Genomic DNA, 20,547 nt, shown 5'->3' with positions numbered 1-20,547 from the left:
GGATCACATGCCATTGTCTTCTTTTGGGCAACCAAGTCAATTTCCTTTCATCTTAACTACAGTATAGCCAAAATTATCATACCTCAAAGTTTTGTAACACTTCGGAATAGTCCATTTTCTCCTTCCCAGGAGCTCTCACTCAGCCTGCCTCTCATCTGAACTTTATAACTTTGTAGCAGATTTTACAGGCAATATGATTCCAAATCTTAATCCTGTTTATTTAGTCCCTGTTTTAAAAAAATAAAATACCTTGGCATCCCAGTTTTCCTTGTTTTTATAAGCAGCATTTATTTTCTCTCTCTCTCTCTCTCTCTGAGTAAAGCAGAAGTAAATAGGTTTTTGTTATTCTAGGAGCTGTCAAAGCTCAAAAATTGGGGCACTAACTAGTCAGCTGAAAGGAGCACTGGTTGACTCATGGTGTTCCTTGGCTGTTTTCTGCATTCTTACAATACCAGGGATGAAGGCACTTGAAGTTGATAGCTTGAAGTTGATACTTCTTTCAGAACATGAAATGCTCTGTGCAAAAATATTCATGAACTTACATTGGGATGAACTGTGAAGAGTTTGAAAAATATGGTGCAGAAACCCTTTAAAACTGATGCTAAATTCTTGCCATAGTGAAACAGCTTCTTTTCTTTTACTTATTTCTTCCAGTCCTCTGACATTAGGAGGAAATACTGCCAGCTGGTCATCATACAAGCTTTTAATTCACTTTCCTCCAGAAGTAATTAAAAACCCTATGTCATCATCTCACCTTAATAGTTTAAAAAAAAATATTGAAACTCACTGTTTAACTGGTGATCCCAACATTTCCTTTACTGGTAGGACTGAATGAATTCTGAGGTTCAAGATATCTCTGAAAGTTCATAAATGGCAGTTCAGGATGGATAAAATGGATTATTACTGCAATGCTGCCACCTGGTAGTCAACAGCACAGTAGCATTAGGGAAAGAAGAAAAATACTCTTCAGTCCACATTCCTTTTGAATGAAAGATCAGATCTAATATTTATCTAATAAAAGTCTGACACAACTGTGCACTAAAAATGGCCACTCCATTCCACTCTGGTTTTCAATCTTGTTATTTACCCCTGCTGAGTTTTTATTTGAAATTTGTGGAGATAAGCGCTAGAACTTTAATTCCCTATATTGATCAAAGTGGAAGGGTAGTTCTGTTGTATAGCTCATCAAGGAATACATTTTCAGAGTAGATTTGGTACACTGACACTGTTCCAAATGTGACACAATTCAACCCAAATTAAGCAACCCTGTTCTGCTCCATTTCAGTGAATGGGACTTACCAATGCATAACTTCAGCTGCATCTATTCATAGTGTTGGAATTTACATTGATATGCTGAGGTTTCGTGTACATAATTAAAGACACAAATGATATGCCATGGAGAGGAATACACAAAGACATCATTTTGGGCACTGGGGTGTACATAAGTCCTACATTGGATGAACAGTGGGGCCTGTTTTGGATGGTTCACACTCTCTGACACATGGAACTCAGCTATATTTAAACTGGCAGAGGAATTTTGTCAAGTGCCTCTGTACTGTTGATAAGGTGGCAGTATTGACAACAGAAAGGGAACAAGAGGGAGGAGCAGGAGGGGGCTTCTGAGTAGTATTTCTTAGAGGGGGTCTTGGTAGTCCTTCAGTCTCCTTGCAGTGCCACTCAGTGAAAGGGTCCTTTCAATTCACAAGCCAACAAGAAGATGCCAGAACCTACAAAGAAACCAGGTAAGGATAACTGGAGATGGAACAAAAGATGTTACTTGAATAAACAGAGATGGAGCAGGTCTCTTCATTATATAGTGAAATAAGATGCCTTAACAATAAAGTTACATGAGAGAAAAATTAACCAGTATTACCTTTTGAAGTAGGCAAACAGAAATATAATTAAAGGATAATTAAAATAAAGTGGAGTAGTTAATTTAAAATAGAGGGTGGCTATACATTCTTTATTTCTCTGTCCCTTTCAAATTGTAGCTTGTGATTTTTCTCTGATTTTTTTTCTGGGAGATGTGACTCCCATTGTTATTTATTTTTGTCCTGAACTTCCATGCAAATATAAGTTTATGGGGAGCTGAGAAAATGAGGTACTTTATTTAAGATGTAATTTTTGCTCAATAAGATTAATCCTTCTGGTGACAGAAATCCATAAATAATGCTTTCCTTTATCCTTTTGAAATATGAGATATGAGAGCTCTCATCCAGAAAAGCTATTTTGATATCTTTTCTGAAAGACTATTTAAATGAAAATGAGAAAAGCCAAGCCCCATTATTCCCTTGTTAAATGTCTGCACCTTCAAAAACATACATGCTTCATTCCTGAAATTTAAACCGTCTTTTAAAAAAAAAGTTTTTATTTTTTACAACAAACATACGAGCAAACATAAAAACATAAAACCATCTTTCAATTATATACATACAGTGTGTCAGTTGGTTACAATATTTTGTGCTATCCTTTTTTACTATTACTCATAAGTTATATAAATTCTCAACTTATCGATCTAGCTTGTGCTTATATAATATCAATTATTAAACATTCATTTGACTATTTTTCCATCATTTTATACAAGATATTCTAATTTTCATTATGATTTAATCTTATACATTCATCCAATGGTTGTATATTTTATATTGTATTCTATATCAATCTATTAACTTTTATTGTAAGGCTTACTAATCTATTTCTTTACCATGTCTTTTCATCTAACCATTGATAAAATAAATCCCATATCATATAAAATTGTTTATCTCTTGTTCTCTAATTTCAAATGTCAATTTACTCATTTCGGCACAGTCCATGATTTTCTTAATAATTTCTTCCTGCATACGTATTTTTTTCATTTTTCCAATTCTTAGCAAATACAATTCTAGCCGCTGTTAAAACATTTACGATCAAATATTTCAATTCTTTACAATATATTTCCCGTATAATTCCCAATAAAAATATCTCAGGTTTAAAGTCTATGAGTTGTTTTGTCATTTTTTCCAACCATGTGTGGATTATAGTCCAATATCTTTTTGCATCTGAGCATGTCCACCACATGTGGTAATATGAACTAGGTATCTGATGACATTTCCAACATTTATCCGATTTATTCTTGAACATCCAGCAATTCTTGTTGGGGGTAAGTGCCACCTGTAAAACATTTTATACAAATTTTCTTTATATGCAGTTGACATTGTCATTTTATAATTTTGAGACCACAATTTTTGCCATTTATCTAAGTCAATCCCATATACCAAATTTTCCCCCCACGCAATCATTGTTTCTTTTACTTGTTCTTCCTCTAATTTAAACTCTAGCAAATGTCCATAAAGTTTTTTGATTACTTTTTCATCAGTACCTGTCAAAATTTTATCTAAATCAGTCAACTTATCATAGATATCTTCTGTTTTAACATCTTTTTCAAATCTAGATTGTATTTGCAAATATGAAAACCAATTTAAACCTTCTTTAATGGTCCTTACTTAAGATCATATAATATTGAATGCTACATTCCGAGACAAGTTACTGGGGAATGGATCCATTGCTGTGATTGAACATTAGATGCAATTAACTCATATTTGCCAGGATATAAAATTGGTGAAAAAAAGACCCTTTTCTTTTTACAATCTCCTATTATATTGAGGACTGATAATCTGGAATCTACTAACTGCCTGGCTTAAAAGATAGTTATTACCCATGTTTGTATGTTTATTTTCCCAATTCAAATATCTCTTCTAACATATAGCATTCATTTGTTACTGTATATATGGATATGCAATTTCTGTATGCAAGGTGACTAGGCTAAAAATATGTGAGAGCTCAAAAAAATCAGGACATTAGAAATGCAGAAGCAACCCAGCAATGCCTTCTTAGGAAACAGAGAGACATTAAACTGGTGAGAATGCCATTGCTATTATACTATAATCAACAGTACCTGAGAAGACATAGAGGACTTCCACAGCAAATATTTGCTTTGTCCCAGTCAATTCTTGTGATCTCAGGTCTGATGAAATCCACATGCATTCTCTAAGACTCTTCCATTGTGGCGCCCTTCCTCTTTGGTTTTAACGATAAATCCTAAAAGAACACACAGAAGTAATTGATGTCTAAGAAGAATGGAATTACAGGTGTACATAGATGAATCTAGTTACTACGCAGAAGTAGAATGTTATAGGAAGAAAACCCGAATTAGGTACATTTTGGTATACGTTGGTAAAAGTATCTGTAGGGGAAGGCAGGGAGGAAGATAGACCAACAAGAATTGAATGGTGATATTGTGATGCAAACCCTATCCTTTTTCTATGCATGTTGTAAAAGGGGTGGAGCATGTGGCATGATGCTGTTATTTGGAGAATAAGGGGAAAAGGTTAGATGTAAATAAAAATAATGTTAGGGGTATGACACTCTTGTTGAACTACTCTGTATGACTAGAGGCCTGTGGAAAGGCTGAATGACTTTCATGAAATAGGGCTTGTGTCTTTAGTTGTCATTGGGTCCTAATTAAGCCCTAGCAATGTTAACAGTGAAAACATCTGGAAGATCTTGTTTGGGCTGGGGCAGGAGAACGATGATCAGCATTTTGAATAGGAGATCTCTGGGGAATACCAAAGCTATAGATTAGAGTCAAAGGCCAAAAGAAGTCCCAGAAGACAATGGTAAACCACTTCCATGTCCAACAACATCCACAGGCTTCTGCATCATTTCTCAGAAATTTCTCCACCACAGACCTCAATTGCCACTGTCCGATAGAAGCCATAGATCTGGAGAGGGGGGACATTGCATTTGCTATATAATGAGGGGACTCCAATGAGATTGTTTAAATTGATATTGCAAACTGAGTTAGCATGCCCTTTTTCACAACTTTGAGTATACAACCTCATCACAAAGCTTTAAGAGTACTAAATCTGCTTTTAAATGTAAATCTGAAAATACTAGGGAAAATAATTATAACTATTCTACACATTAATGGACTTGTGGGACAACAGATGCATGGAAAAATTATATACAAAGGCAGGCTTGGTATGCACGTCTTACTGGCAGTTTTTTGCTCAGGTTACTATACTGGAATTTATAGCCTCAGCTGCTGTAGCGGAAGAAGAATGTAAGATTGTAAGACATCACAACTTGGGATCAAGGGAGAGCTAAGCCTGTTAATGGAGCAGCTAGGAAATTTATAATAACTTTAAATATAGTTCCAGAGCAAAACATTGGCTAATTTGCTCACTGATCCAGCTGAAGCTGCCAGGTGCACACACCAAACTCATTTCCATTTGCTGTACTTTGTGGAAAGAGAGGAAGATAACATATTACTATAATAAGAAATCAGCTAAGGAAAATTATTATTTTTATGTTTCTCTCTGTGCTGAGTACAACATATGAAACTAACAGCAAGAAAACTTCTCCCAGACCAGAGCTGTTCTGATGATAAAATGGTAAGTGGGAAGCAATTTGAAAAGCTACTGAGAGATCAACCTTTGACTAAACCGAAGGAATCAGGAAGAGTAGATTTGATAGACTTAATAGACTTAGATTAAGATCTCTCTCTCCCTCTCTCCCTCTCATCATTACTCCCCTCATATCATGGTTCAAAGAACAAGATGAAATATTCCAGCAGCATTTTGTCATTGAGAATTTATTCATGTTATCCCTGTGCTCTGTTCCTGGCCAGCAACCAATTTTGTAGGACAGAAACAGATAACATTGTTCTTTAATCTCTCCTTCCCATGACTTACATAACCTCTGGGCACATTCCCCTGAGGCCTATCCTCTGTTTCTCAGCTACTTCACAGAGGAAGGAATGCTCCTCATTTCTTTTTTGAAGGAAGTCTTTTGCTGTGCACATAAGAAGTTATCCCAGTGGCGTAGTGGTGAGAAGGTTTGTTCCATGCACAGAATGGTCCTGGATTCGAAACCAACAAAAATGGCTGGATTTTAAATTATTTTTTCTCTCTGACATCCCTGTTTTTCCTAGGCTTTTCTTTTTAATAAGAAAAAGAATCAGGAGCCCCGGGACTTATTTAAAGAACAAAACCTAGGAGAAAATAGGAATGTCAGGAAAAGTCAAATATAGTTTCAAAAAAAATCTGAATTTTCTGTGTATGAAACAAGTTCTTAATTGTTATGCTCTTGATGCAATATTGCAACAGAAGCTCTAAAAGACCTTCTGGAAGGCAAAAAGAAAAACTTTAATTTAAATGTAATGCCCACATACTACTTGTATTTTGAATCATTAACTTTAGCATATATAAATTTAATTTATAAAATATATGTGTACACACCATTGCTTTCCTAAACAATTGGGAAGGGACAATAGTAGAGGAAGTGTCCAGTAAGAGGAGATAGTAATCCTGGGTCTTTTTTTAAGATGTTACCAAAACAATTCAGTCCCCACCAGGTTTTGCTTAAGCAGGGTTGGATTTAAATTGCCACAAGATAGAAAGAACAGAGGCCCTCAAACTTGGCAACTTTAAGACTTGTGGACTTCAACTCCCAGAATCCCTCTGAGATAGAAGCTGCTTAAAAAGGCATTGTTGACAGACCATTAAAGTATTTATGGATGATTTAAAGGCTAAAAAGGCTGGGTGACAACAACTGCCTTTACAAAGCTATCCCTCTAAATCTTTTTATCCTCCTGCTTTGAAGGGAGAAGAGGAGCAGTGTTCGTCTTGCAGTCATTTTCCAAACTGGCTTGACTTCCAAGAATGCTGTAACCCAGTCCTGTTAGATATAATGTAAATGTCAGGACTTAATTTTTGCTACCTACAACATAACATTTGCTTCGTGTTGGAAGTTCCACTCTTCTATGTATTGTCTCATTCTCAGTGACTGTCCTCCGAAAGCAGCAGATACAGTCAAAATGTATGCATTGGCCCACCCCATCCCCTTAACTTCTTTACAAATTTTATTCTCAGGGCTGTCATCACTTCCTACTCCTTCTCATTACTGTTACTTCTCTGATAATTGCATTAGATACTAGACCGCCTCCATCTGGTCTTGCAGTTTGCATAAGCTGTCATTATTTTACTTTGACTACAGCTACATCAAGCATGCTGGCTTTCTGTCTAAATATATTTTCCTAATAAAGGGCTTCTGAGAGAGACAGGAGCACTCCTCTGCAGAAATCCTTTGGTGAAATGCTTGTTATTTCCTCTATATTTTACTCCATAAAGTGCCTCTGCTATCTAGAGAGACTGGTATTCACTTCAGCACAGCCCAAGTTTTCTGTTTATTTTTAAATCTTCTTTTTTCAGAACTCAAGAGATTCAAACTGAAATTACTCTACATATAGTCATCTAAATCTCATACGTGTCAACAATGAAAAAAAGCAGTCCCATATCTGAGGCTTTCAGTTATTATACCCTTTAAATTAAAGCAGCTAAGGAACCCTGAATTCTTATCCTGAGGCCAGCTGAAACCATCCAGCCCAGGGGTGTCAAACTCACGGCGTCACAGCGTCGTCACATGATGTATCGGGACTTTTTTCCCCTTGGCTAAACTGGGACGGGTGGGGCCAACACATCATGCACCCGGCCCGCAGGCCGTGAGTTTGACACCCCTGATCCAGCCCATTTTTGCCTTCACAATGACATTTGCAGAAAATCATGATTTCATGATTTTCATGATTTTGAGTCGAGACCAACATACAAGCTAAAAACTATAAACCCTAAAACAGGCTTAACAAAATAAAAGATCTTCCCCAAACTGCAGAAAAACAGAAAATCTTTTTCTCTGTATGTATTGTCATTTGTAGCTAATTTGTGTTTCTTCTATGAAATCTGAAAAGTTTTAAAAGTATCATTAATTTGTTATTTGAGGGGAAGAATCCATTATGACACCTTATTTTCCCAAAAGAGATATTCCCAGCCATTTTGAAGTCAGTATTGCTCCAAAGAGTCAATTTTTCATGAGAAGAAAAATCAAAATAAGCCTATTTTATGAGGTAAAATATGTTTACATTTTAGCTAATCCTACTTAATGTATCACATAAACTACACTACTAATAGCTCTTATTAAAAACTTAAGGGCTAATTGATAACTTTAGTTAAGCTCCTTGTGCACATGAGTGCCCATTTGTATTTAAACCCAGAAAATATAGTTTGTGCATAATAAATCAGTGATACTTGCTTCTCCTGTCCCAAGGATCAATGTCATTATTTTATTAATTTGATCCTTTGTACTTCCTCTCACCAGTTATCCACATTCCCCTTCACGAAGCAGGCTGGGATTACTGCAGTGTTGGGATTCAATATTTTTTACTACCGGTTCTGTAGGCGTGGTTTGGTGTGTGTGGCAGGGGAAGGATACTGTAAAATCTCCAGTCAGAGGTGGCATTTGCTGGTTCTCTGAACTAGTCAAAATTTCCACTACCGGTTCTCCAGAACTGGTCAGAACCTGCTGAATACCATCTCTGGATTACTAGTTTATGAAACAGGATATTACATAGGGAAAGAAATCTCTTTGTCTCAAATGCAAAGTCCTAGTTTAAAACATAACCTATGCAGGTTGAGCTTGTGACGTTAGCATGGGAAACGGCTTAAACTAAAAAATCATGGTTAGAATTTTTTTCCAATTGTACTTTAGCAAATCTCACCAAGATTCTCAGAAAGTTTCATAGGGCGATTGCTTGTAATTACCAACCAACAGTACATTCGTAACCAGCAGTACATTCGGGAAACAATGCATTTCACTAACCAGCATCTCTGAAAGATTTAGTAATGCAAGCTTCAGAGATCACCATACAGTATATTTAATGTCACCAAAACACAGATAGCTGAGACCAGGTCTAGCTTTTTCTGAGAGGGTCATTATCTAACTAGATAGGAATTCTGGCTTCTACAGAAAAACAAAGCATTTCATTGGAAAGGAAATAAAACTGGCCTTCCTGTTTTCTGGTTCATAGCAGTGGGTTGCCTAAACAACAGGTGGTTGAGGTAAAATGGAGCTAGTATCAAAGTGGTGGTATTAAAAGTCCATATTCAGTCTGGTCCCAGACTGAATAAAAGAATTTATGATCATCTGCTTCAGTTCTGAAAGTCAACACCTATAAAAATATTGCAAATGATATAGGTAAGGGGGATTAGAAAATAGGGTAGAGCAGTAGTCCTCAGCCTTTTGGGCATGGAGAGATGTTTTTCCACAAATGGAAGGGGCATGTTTTGTGTGCTGTTTGCATCCCATGGATGGGCCTTCTCTTGTTTCCATGGCCCAGTTTTTGGCATGCTACCAATCTGTGCCAGTCCACGGACCGGGGGTTGGAGACCCCTGGGATAGACTATTTTGCACTTTTTATTTTTATTTGCCATCTTTTTAGCTTCAGCGTTCATCAAGAAACCAAAGACAAAAGATGTCTCAGCAGGAGGCACGGCTGTTTTTGAAGCAGAGACGGAGAAGACGGGCATCAAGGTGAAATGGCAGCAAAATGGTGTAGAACTTGCCACAAGTGAGAAGTATGTTATCAAATCGGAGGGGAATAAGCACTTCTTGACCATTAATAACGTTGGAAAAGAGGATGATGCCACTTATGCTGTCATTGCTGGAAGTTCCAAGGTCAAATTTGAACTTAAAGTGACAGAACCAGGTAAACCAGAAGTCCCAAGTGACTGTTTTGATCCATCATTACTGTGACATATGACCTTCCCTTGAAGACGTTTAAGACAAAGCCAATAAAATGGGGGTGTTCCCAGGGAGATGTTAAAAGGGTGGGGAGCAAGATGCTAGCCATGAATATGCAATTGAAACCCTGTCTCTTTTTTATGTGTGATGCCTCAGCAGGCATCTCTGTCATAAACCAAAAATAATCATCCTATCCACATGGGGTGGGGGGTAGGGGAACCACTGTTTGAAAACAGAGTGTGGTATTTCCCTTGTATTTGAACTATTATTTATTGTCATTTGAAATCCAATTTGGGAACAACTAGGCTAAATGACATGACCATAGAACAATAGTTGGATTCAGCACAAACCTCCCACAAGCAGATAAGTCATGCATTTGCAAGGCCATTGAACAAGCAGAGGTTAGATGGGGGAAGAGGCAATCCATCACAAAACCATTCAAACCAGTGAAGCTTCGAGGTGATGAAGAGGATTTGTAAAATTCCATTTATTGTCCCCAAAGTGCTTTTTCCAAAAGGCAAGTGGGCTTTCTTGTTTTGTTTTTCTCCCCTTTTGAAAATGTTTCTCTTTTTATCCACCAATTCCCCATCAGGCAGTTAAAATTGAAGAAGTTTCTTGGATGATGAGCAAAGTGTTTTCCAAAAAAAAAAAAAAAAAGACATCCAGTTGCCTTTTGGAAAAAAGCACCTCTGGGACAACCATTACTAGGATGACTGAGAATTTTCAAAGAATTCAGCTTATTGAACACGGGGAAAAAAAAGTCAGTTCTGCAAAAGAAAAAGTTCATAAATTATCACAGAGTGTAGATTTGGGAAGGCATTTTGGAGATAATTTGGTCCAGTCTCCTGCCCAATCTACTATTAAAACATCCAACCTCCATTTACATTCTTCCAGTGAAGAATGGAAGTGAAGTCCACTGGCTCTGAGGCAGGCTGTTCCACAATTGAATAACTCTTGCTATTAGAAAATTCTTCTTGATACATTAATTTTTTTTAATTTGTCAGTATTAACTAGAATCTTAATTTTGCCAAAAAATGTCATATTCCTACAATGTGCTGTAAACTTTCATTTAAAAAGAATTCTCCTATGGTGTCTTTTTTTTTTTTTAGAAAAAATGGGGGAGGTTCCTCCTGTCATGTCTTCTGATCAACCCACCTTCTCAGACATAGTTACTGTCCCAAACACTGGACCTACAAATGCTGAATCTAAAGATGCTGAAGCTACAAGTGATAACAAAGTCTCAGAAGGTAAAAATAGTAACAGGCACGAAGATTAATCTGACCCTAATTATAAGAAAATGAATATTTACTGACAACAAAGAGAATATTAAAAAAAATCCACATTATGTGGCTTGACAAACTATGTTACTATTATTTGTTCTTTAGTATATACAGAGTCACTTAGATGAGATGGACAGAATAGAAATGTGATGAATAAATAAATAAATAAATAAATAAATAAATAAATAAATAAATAAATAAATAAATAAATAAATAAATAAATAAATAAATAAATAAAAATAAATACAACCAATGTACTATAAAACTTTGCTACTGATGAGAAAATTTGCATACACTTCCATTAACTATTTTTCTCATGTCTGAGCAATTATTATTTTCTCCCTTTGGGGGAAATATCAAAATGATATTATAATAGACCAAGCCACCGATCTGTTTAGTTCAACGTTGCCTCCACCAACTAGTAACATTTTAAACAAGAACCCAATTTAGAGATTCAGAATATACAGCTGAGGGCTTTTTGTATGAAATGTAGATGCTCTACTTCTTATGTCTAGCCCTTGGTTATCTTTCAGATAATTTGCCAAATTATATACTTGTTTATGCTGATCTGCCCACAGCTGACATCACAAGGACCAACAGCAAAGTAGCTAGTGATTGTACAACTGTGATTAGTTCCCAGTAATCGATTTACTGCAATGAACACTTTTGTTAAATACAGGTCTTTCGAGTATCTGCTGCCATTCTGTCTACTTAAAGTCTGCTCCCTGCTTTTAACAGACCAGACCTGGCATAAATATAGCTGTGTTCTTTTCCATGTCCTCTTGCTTGATAGTGATAGACGGGCATGTTGGTTTATGTAACTTATTGATGACCTTCTGTGGGATCTCCCATCTCGACCTAGCTCATATTTTGTGCACAAACAAGTAGCTGGCATTATATATATGAACATCTGCACAGAACATGAGCTAGCTCTTCCTGTACATAATGCCAGCTACTTATTTGTGCTGTTCAATATATGCTATTCCTGCTTGCATCTTACATCCTGCCGCTATGTATTGGACTGTCTCTGGGGTCTCTCTGCATAGTCTGCACCTTGGATCATTTCTAGTGTGATAGTCCACTGTCTCTATGCAGTGGTGGGATTCAAATTTTTTTTAGTACCGGTTCTGTGGGCGTGGCTTGGTGGGCATGGCAGGGGAAGGATACTGTAAAATCTCCAGTCAGAGGTGGGATTTGTCGGTTCTCCGAACTACTCAAAATTTCTGTTACCGGTTCTCCAGAACTGGTCAGAACCTGCTGAATACCATCTCTGCTCTATGCTTAGTGTCTGTTCTTGTGCTGTTGTGCTGTTATGATCAGTGCCTCAGTGCTGTCTTTAAGTCCAGCACTTTCCAGCCACTGGTAACATTTCCCAAAAATTCTGCCACCTCAGCTATCTATCAATATGATATATCTCTTGCCTTGCCCAAGGCACTTCCTCTGCTGGATCTTCCTCCCATGTCTGCTGCTGCCTCAGGCATTCTCTCACAAGCTCATCTTTTAGTGTCATCTGACCAATGTATTCATGGATGCTCTGGGTTTCATCCAGGACAGTGACTTTGAGACTCACCAGACTCCGACCACTGTCTTTCTGGCTAGCGTACAGTCTTTGGGTGTTGGATTTGGCATGAAAGCCTCCATACATCATGAGGAACTTCCAGGTCTTGACACCAGCAGCTTCTATGTCCTTCTTTGGTCAGCTCATTATAGTGGCAGAGTATCTGATGACTGGCAGGGCATACATGTGGATGGCATGGATCTTGTTCACCTTGTATCCTTTATATTTGTGGAAAAAGGTCCCTCCAAGATTCCCCCCTTGAGTTTTCACCAAGAATTGAACAGCCTCCATCATGAGTTTTGAAGGTCCCTGAAGCTCTTTGCAAGGCTATACAAATGGATAAATAGATCTGTAATTTTTATTAAATATTTTTAAAAGGAAGATTAAAAACTAACACAGATTAATATAAAGTAAGGGAAAGAAAGAAAAGAGATAATTAAAAGTGTGAGAAAGAAAAGGAAAGAAGTAAACAAAAAATAGAAAAGAAAGAAAAAAAGATACCCAGAAGTAGCTTTTGATCTTCTTTACTCTACTTATAGGTACAATTATAAATTTACCATTTATACTATGGTTACAACATAACTTTCTTCTTTCTATAATCTATCTTTTTTGTTTTGTATTGTTTTCTAGCTTTAGTGTTCTAACAATTTGTAAACTGCCCAGAGTCACTGGGAATCAGGCCGCATCTACATTCATATTATTATTATTATCATTATTAATTATATTAATCTTGATTTGACTTACAGTTCTTCCTACAGAAGCCCAGAAAGAAATACCTGTCGACCCAATTGGCATTTTTGTGACTCGACCACAGGATGGAGAAGTTGCAATTGGTAAGTGCATGTCACAGATTCTAGGCCAGAAGTAAAAAAAAGGGGGGGGCTGGCTGAGCAAAATTCATTTTGTCAGACACATAAACCCAGACCTCCCGTAAAAGATGGAATGAAAAATTTGGAATCTTTTTGCACTTTTGGGAGGGTGGGGTGCAAAATGCTAGCTTTAATTCTGAAGATGCATAAGTCTCCTATTTCATCCTTTAAACCAGGGGTCCCCAACCACCGGTCCCCGGACCGGTACCGGTCCGTGGATCATTTTTTACCGGGCCGCAAAGCTTGGGCGCCACCATCTTGTTTCGACGGCGCTTCCAGGTTTTCAGTTGCTTCCGGGTTTTCGGTTGGAAAGTGCTTCTGGGTTTTCAGTTGGAAAGCGGCGTTTGGGTGCTCGCACCTTAGTTTTGTCGAAGAGAGGGGCGGCGGCTTCGAACGAAGAGCCGTCCTGATGGCGGTGGAGTCTCGCGTTACTCAGGTACCGGTCCGTGGAAGAATAAATAATCGTGAAACCGGTCCCTGGTTCAAAAAAGGTTGGGGGCCACTGCTTTAAACCTCTGACCCAGCTCCCTTGTGAACCTACAAACCCTGGCATGACTCTCAGGGAAGTTGTCTGTCCCTGTCCTAGGTCTTTAAAGGGAAAGATTGTTTTGCAAAACTAGTGCCTCTGACATAGTCCATGATATAGCAGGAACCCTTTTATTCTGGAAACTCCATACTCACCTAAATTTCTCCCTCAAGGTGGGAACATTACGTTCACTGCTGTAGTGGCAAGTGAAAGCTTGCTGAAGAAACCTACAGCCAAATGGTTCAAGGGAAAGTGGATGGACCTGGGAAGCAAAGTGGGAAAACACCTTCAGCTTCACGAGAGCTATGATCGAACCAACAAGGTACAGCTACCTTAAGAAGAACTTGCCCATTGCACCTTTTTATATTTTGGTGAAAACAGCATAATCGTAACATTAACATTTCTTCTTCTCAGCAATATCAAGCATTGTATATATATATATAGCTACTGTTTTATTATCTTCGTACATAAAATACTGTTTACAACCTCTTGCTTAAACTATGCTGAATAAGAGCTGGTAAAATTTACTTTAGGTGTGAAATGCCACTCGATGTTATGCATCTTCTCCCAATGCATAATTTGAATTAGTTAAGAAAGTACATTTGTTTCAGAAAAAGGATGAAAAAAGTACTTTTTAAGTCTGTTTTTTCCCCAGTGAGTGAATTTTACAGATAAGAAAGGATAATCTCTTAGGGATTAACTTTTTTTAATCAATCTGGGTCTTTTTTTTTTCTTTTTCAGTTTTAAGTGCACTAAACTTGGCTTCATGTATTTCATCACTTCTTTTCTACCATAGTTAGCTAACAATTGTTAGATATGTAGAAAATATAATGAGATCCAGACAGTATAATAAAACAAAGAATGAATATATTACATACATCAAGATAAATTTATAGATATTGAGGATCTCACTAGAGTTCCTAAGCAGGTTTAAATATCCATAAGTTCTTGTGACAAACTATTTGGTAGGGGAAAAAATTAAGAGAAAAAAGAAACAAGAACTTTTCCATTAGGAGAAGATAAAAGGTAAAAAAAAATCCCTCGAGCTGAGTTTGGCTCCTAGGGATTCACTGTGAAGTAGTAATTCCATATGTATATTATAGAAAACAAGATGACTATTGGGAAATTTATACAGAAGAAGAACTCTTAGTTAATAACATTCAAGTTTATGTGTCTATCTCCTAAAGAGGTCCAATTATTTCTATTCTATTCTTTTCAAGATTTATGTCTTCGAAATGAACATTATTGATGCAAAACCAACTTATGCAGGGGGATATCGATGTGAGGTGGCTACAAAGGACAAATTTGATAGCTGTAACTTTACCCTGGTTGTCCATGGTAATGTGTTGTATTTTCCTTACTAACAAAATGTTTATATTTTGGCAACAGTTTATAACATAGTATCAATTTGCTGTATTACAGCTACAATAATATTATAATAGTAATGATTATTATTATTTCATGCTGAATGCTGTGTCTTGTCTAAGGAGAAAATACACATCAAACTAAAATATGTGCTCAGTAAAGAAATGATAAAGTCTGAGTAAAATAGAGTTTTGGAGAAGGAATGTTCATGGATCCATTTCCCCCCCCCCCAAATGTCAGTATGTATTTTAAACCAGGATTTTGTTGGGATTTATAAATTTAAAGATAATTGGAGAATGTACAAGCAAAAATATTTTGCAATTCTATGCCTATCTATCTCAAATTAATTTAAATTGGAAATTACTCCCAGGTGTAGCTATAAAGTGGCAATTTTAACCTGATTATCCATTCAGAAGGTATGCATGGAAGGAATTTCATCTCATATATTTTAGAAACAATGGACACAAAGCAATATAATTCAGTTGCAGTTGCAGTTCTATGTATGAATATTAGTTGTCCTACTCCTAACATGTCTGTGCTGTAAACTGACACAATTGTTTTTCTGCAATTTAATTTGTAATCCAATTACAAAACAGATCACACGTTATTTGTTTTAAATTTGAAAGCGCTAAAACTGCAAGCAAACCGAATTAATTTTGCATCTCTAACAATGTTAGATTGTTTATTCAGCAAAAGTAAGTAGAACGTAAGACCACTGATTCTGTTTTCTCTAAGGCCCAACCCCAAAAGAGGAAGGGAAAATGCTTGCTACCACATGCAGAGCCTCTTCCCACAAATGGTTTGAAAGAATAACTTGCTCATTTCTGTAGCTTGATTTAAATGTAGAAACTTGCCTAATTTTAGAAATCACTCAGGAATTGGAAAAATATCTCAACCATAATTTTGACTTTGATTAGAAGGACATGTGGCCTAATATTTGTCTAAAGCAGGGGTGTCAAACTGGATTTCTTTGAGGGCCAGCTCAGTTCTCCGCGGGATGGCAGGGAGTGGGGGAGACGGGATGGACACCTCCTGCAGTAGCCTGCTGGCCAAAAAGGGGCATGGGGGTAGGCATTTTCAGCCTGGACAGTCTCCTGCAGCACTTTGCTGGCCAAAATGGCCCATGGGGGGGCTATCAGAAGCACCGCGGGTTGATCCTTTGCTATTTCCAGGCCAGCCCCGCAGACCAGATTTAAGTTTGAGTTTGACACCCCTGGTCTAAAGGAATCTCCTGGAGAAGCCATTTTTTCCCACTCAATGACCTTCAGCTCAATGGGACTTCAATTCCATTATCTTCCAAAACTCTCCTCATCTCTATCAGCATGTCATTTTTTGAACTCCTATAAGGATATCATTGTATTTCTATAAAGTAAAATCAAGATTTGGATTGTTCTAAATCTAGATTTTCTATCCGTCTCTCAAAAGTAAAATCTTCCAGTTGAATATGACTTCAGGTGACCAAATGAGGCATCTATATATTTTCTCAGCAATAATATGGAAGTGGTTTGCTACTGCATTCTTATGCAATATATTTTCAGCTCTAAGTCTAGCCTACAGGCTTGGGATTTTGAAGTTAGTCTCTTTTTTAAGTATTAAACAAGGCTAGGATTTTCCTTACTGCATGAAATTTTAACCTCTAGATGAAAACTGTAAAAGCTGTACAAAAAAAATCCCAAAAGAACCCAATGTAAGTTTGGGATGAAAGTTTAAGTTGCCTTGGGATATTGTCTTATTGTTATTACCATTTTCTATATAATCACAGAGGCACCTGCCACAGCTGACCTGGACATCCGATCAACATTTCGACGGACGTGAGTGTTATCACCAATGTTTACCCCAGTTTGCCAATGAAGGAGACAACTCTGAATGAAACAAAATGGTTGCTAGGAATATTTCCCTAGATTAAATTAATTAATTCCTTGAGGTCACTCTATTTTGAAATCCTGATTCAACAGTAATCAAATGTAGGTGCACCACATAAAAATAATAGATACAATAGACATAATAATACAATAACTTTGTATGATAATGTGATGACCTGGGGCCTGGCACAAAGGCAACCCAGTCAAATAAGCAAGAAATGTCCCTTTAGTACCTCCAACTTTGCCCCCAAAGCCCAGGTTACCTTCGGCTGGAGAAAAAACTCTCCCAAGAACAGTCTTTAAGTGGAGGAAATTCAGTCCAAAAACAAAGTACATACAAACTGTAAATAAAAATCCACACAAACCAGGCTGCAGCAATTAATTTGACAGGACAGGAGAAGGAATTGCAGACTTGAAAGCCCAGCAAAACACACACAGTTGGGAAGACGTCAGGAACCCAGATAAGCCTCGATGATACCAGATAATTCACAATTTGCTCCCAACAACTTTGCTGTGTGCAGCTTCCCTTTTTAAACAGTGTTCCCAGCTGCAGCTAATGAAGGGAATCAGGGCCCTTTCCTTCCCATAAGCCACGCAACCCACATTGCTCCCTTCTCTGTTCCTCCCTGCGTGCCCTAGGATGAAGAGGGGATGGTCCTGAGTCTTCCTCCGAATTCCATCTCACTTGCTCTACCTCTTCCCTGCTCTGCCCAGCCGGACTGTGCCTTTCCCCAGTTTCTTCCACAGCCAACAGAGCCACACTCCCACTCCCTGTCAGCTGCTCGGCCTCCCCCTCTGAATCAGATTCCAACAGAGGCATGACAGATAACCACATACAAAGTTTCTAGAAAACTGATGTATAATGCCAACAGAATGTCACTCCAGATATGCATTCATAGCGTAAGCCAACACGAGAGCATGCTGAGAGTTCCTAACACAGCACAAGGGATTTTGCAATTAGCCCTGTTCCTGAAACTGAGGTCTCTAGCCAAGTGATTCAAGCACAAGCCACATTTGTTTACATGTGTGCATTGCACATCCTAATCTAACAGCCATGTTTATGCGTATGGTCCAAAATAGCATAAACCTTTTCAAGTAGCAATTATAATTTCAGCATTTATAAAATATAATTTTAAATTTAAGCATTGGAATCAATACTTCTGATAAATGCTTCCTATCATGGCAGAGGTACAGAAGAAATCGAAAAAGTGTGGGAAAATCACTTGGTTTGTTTGGAAGTATCCTGATTTTCAGAAGCATCTACAAACAACAAGAGATAACAGCAACAACAACAACAAATCACCTCAAATTTTCTATAGAGATTAAAAGATAACATAGTCTCTGTGTACAGAGTCTGTCATGCCCCTGGTGGAGACTGGCTCTGCGGGAGAGGAGGAACAGCTGACAGGGAGTGGAAGTGTGGCTCCAGAGGTGGTGGAGGAGGCTGGGGAAGGGCAGAGGCCGGCTGAGCAGTCAGAGGAGGACCCAGGCCTATCCATCCTAGGGCACGCAGGGAGGAGAGGATAAGGGAGAAACATGGTTTACTCTGGAGGACAGGGCCTTGATCCTCTTCATGGGCTGCAACTGTGACAACTGAATAAGAGTTTGGACCTGCATACTGGCGAACGCTGGGAAAAAAACGTGTAAATACCTCTAGTTTATAGTTCCTTTCTGAGTTTGGCGTTCTTCCCAGTGTGTGTTATCTGTGGACATCCTCCAGCTCTTATATTGCCTGGTTTGTGTTGCTTTTTTCCTTCTTCATGTAACTGTTTGTGTGGGAGTTTTTTTGTCTTCCGTCAAAGATATTCGGAGCTTGGAAGCAAAGTGAAGGAATAAAAGGGGCTTCACCTGTTTTCTGTGACTGTGTTTGTTTTGTATCCCACCCTGGGTCATCACAGAGTCTGAACTTGATCAACATAGTTTTTAAAGCAGGATAGAGAATTAGAAATTTAGATAAATATTTTTTTCAGCAGAAAAAAATTGTGTAAATCCTTTGTATAATTCTAATTTAGGAGCACAGCAGGAGGAAGAAAGTGGACATTAGCAATCAAGTACCTAGTTTTCAGTATTCACCATTGATCATCATTGTGAATTGTCACTCAAACAGCACTTTAAACAAAATTTAACTACAAGCACTAACATGGATAAATGACTTAGACTAAGAATAAGTTTATTGTCACTGAATCACCTCACACAGAAATAAATATGAACTTATTTCTATATGAGGCAATCTTGAGACACAGATTCCTTTGTAGAATAACAAAATGCCTGGCAAATATTCTAAACAAAATAATACTTTATAAAGAACATTGACGTTGCTCATTATTCACCTATATAACCCTAAAATATGGATTGATTTTATTAACCAAATATTTGCCATGCTCCCATATGAAGTCTGCCCTGCAGTTTGAGATGCATAATAGCAATCCTGCTTTCCTTTCAAAGTAGCTTAATATTTTTATGACCCTACACTATCTTTACTGTGTTCACTCTGTCTTCAGAGACAATAGAATGCATTCACTGGTATTTTTGTTAAGTTTCCTGATTAGTTTTCAAAAATTGACATAATGCTTCTTACTTTTGGCTAATTTCAGCATGAAGATGCCACATTAACCATTCATCATTCATCAGTGATTGCTCACAGGACACGTTTATCTATTAACTAGCTATTTCATTTTTAGTGCTTTCTACCTTCTCTTCAATACATCTGGCCACATGAAAGAATCTATAATATCCTACTGACAATGTTCAGAGATTGGCTTCTTCCAACTTTATCTAGCAATTTTAATTAGTTATGGGCATCATCTGGACTCAATACATTGTTTTCTAGGGCTATTCTGCTTTTAGCAGTGTGAAAGTCTTTTTTTTAAAAAAAAAATTAGGCATGTGTCTATCCCAAACAGCCTTATCTCACCATTTCTTCTGCTTCTGTAGAGTTGAACACCTGACAGATAACTCTTATCCCCCATACCTTTTTCACTGCACGAGCACTGACAGCCAAACTCAAGGTTGGATAGAGTGGCAAGAGAAAGGAATAGCAGTAGAACTTAGACTTACCATGTTACTGAAAAATAAGGAAGAGGGGGAGTTTTTTACAATTTGGAATATATGGAACAAATGGTTGTATAAAAAGAAAGTAAAGAAGTCTAGTGAAACTGATTAAAGAAACAACAAGGGAAAATCAAATAAGGATAAATGTATATATAGCTAGGTATATATGTAAAGTAATATAATATAATAAATATTGTATTATAATTGTAACGATAACATAACAAAAAGTAAGGATTTAAGAAATAAGTTATAGATTCACTTGTAACAAATGACTTTAATTGACACTAATAGAAATGTACACTACTATGAAACGTTACAAAAATGTGAGAACATGTTTCTCTTTTTTAAAAATATATTCTTTTTTTTTTTTGAAACTTTGAATAAACATTATTTTTTAAAAAAGAACTTAAACTTATACACTGCT

At 37.3% G+C, this 20,547-nt stretch overlaps 1 protein-coding gene across 1 annotated transcript in view; it reads left to right on the top strand.

Annotated features, from left to right (window-relative positions):
- Window positions 1–1,574: 1,574 nt before the first annotated feature.
- MYBPC3 (myosin binding protein C3) overlaps window positions 1,575–20,547 on the top strand; it is a 75,272-nt gene continuing 56,299 nt past the window's right edge. Inside the window, 8 exon segments of the mRNA XM_087951410.1 lie at window positions 1,575–1,742; window positions 9,311–9,577; window positions 10,722–10,859; window positions 13,197–13,283; window positions 14,019–14,167; window positions 15,066–15,183; window positions 16,973–17,027; window positions 19,088–19,123. Of these exon segments, the coding sequence (XP_087807536.1) occupies window positions 1,718–1,742; window positions 9,311–9,577; window positions 10,722–10,859; window positions 13,197–13,283; window positions 14,019–14,167; window positions 15,066–15,183; window positions 16,973–17,027; window positions 19,088–19,123 (875 nt within the window). The 5' untranslated portion in view covers window positions 1,575–1,717.

The sequence above is a fragment of the Notechis scutatus genome, chromosome 1 (assembly GCF_049901735.1).
Source record: "Notechis scutatus isolate UNSWTSFEM ecotype Mainland chromosome 1, rNotScu1.2, whole genome shotgun sequence".
Lineage (NCBI taxonomy): Eukaryota > Metazoa > Chordata > Lepidosauria > Squamata > Elapidae > Notechis > Notechis scutatus.
The sequence above is the reverse complement of the archived record's forward strand: the minus strand, read 5'-3'. Positions and strand labels throughout refer to the sequence as shown.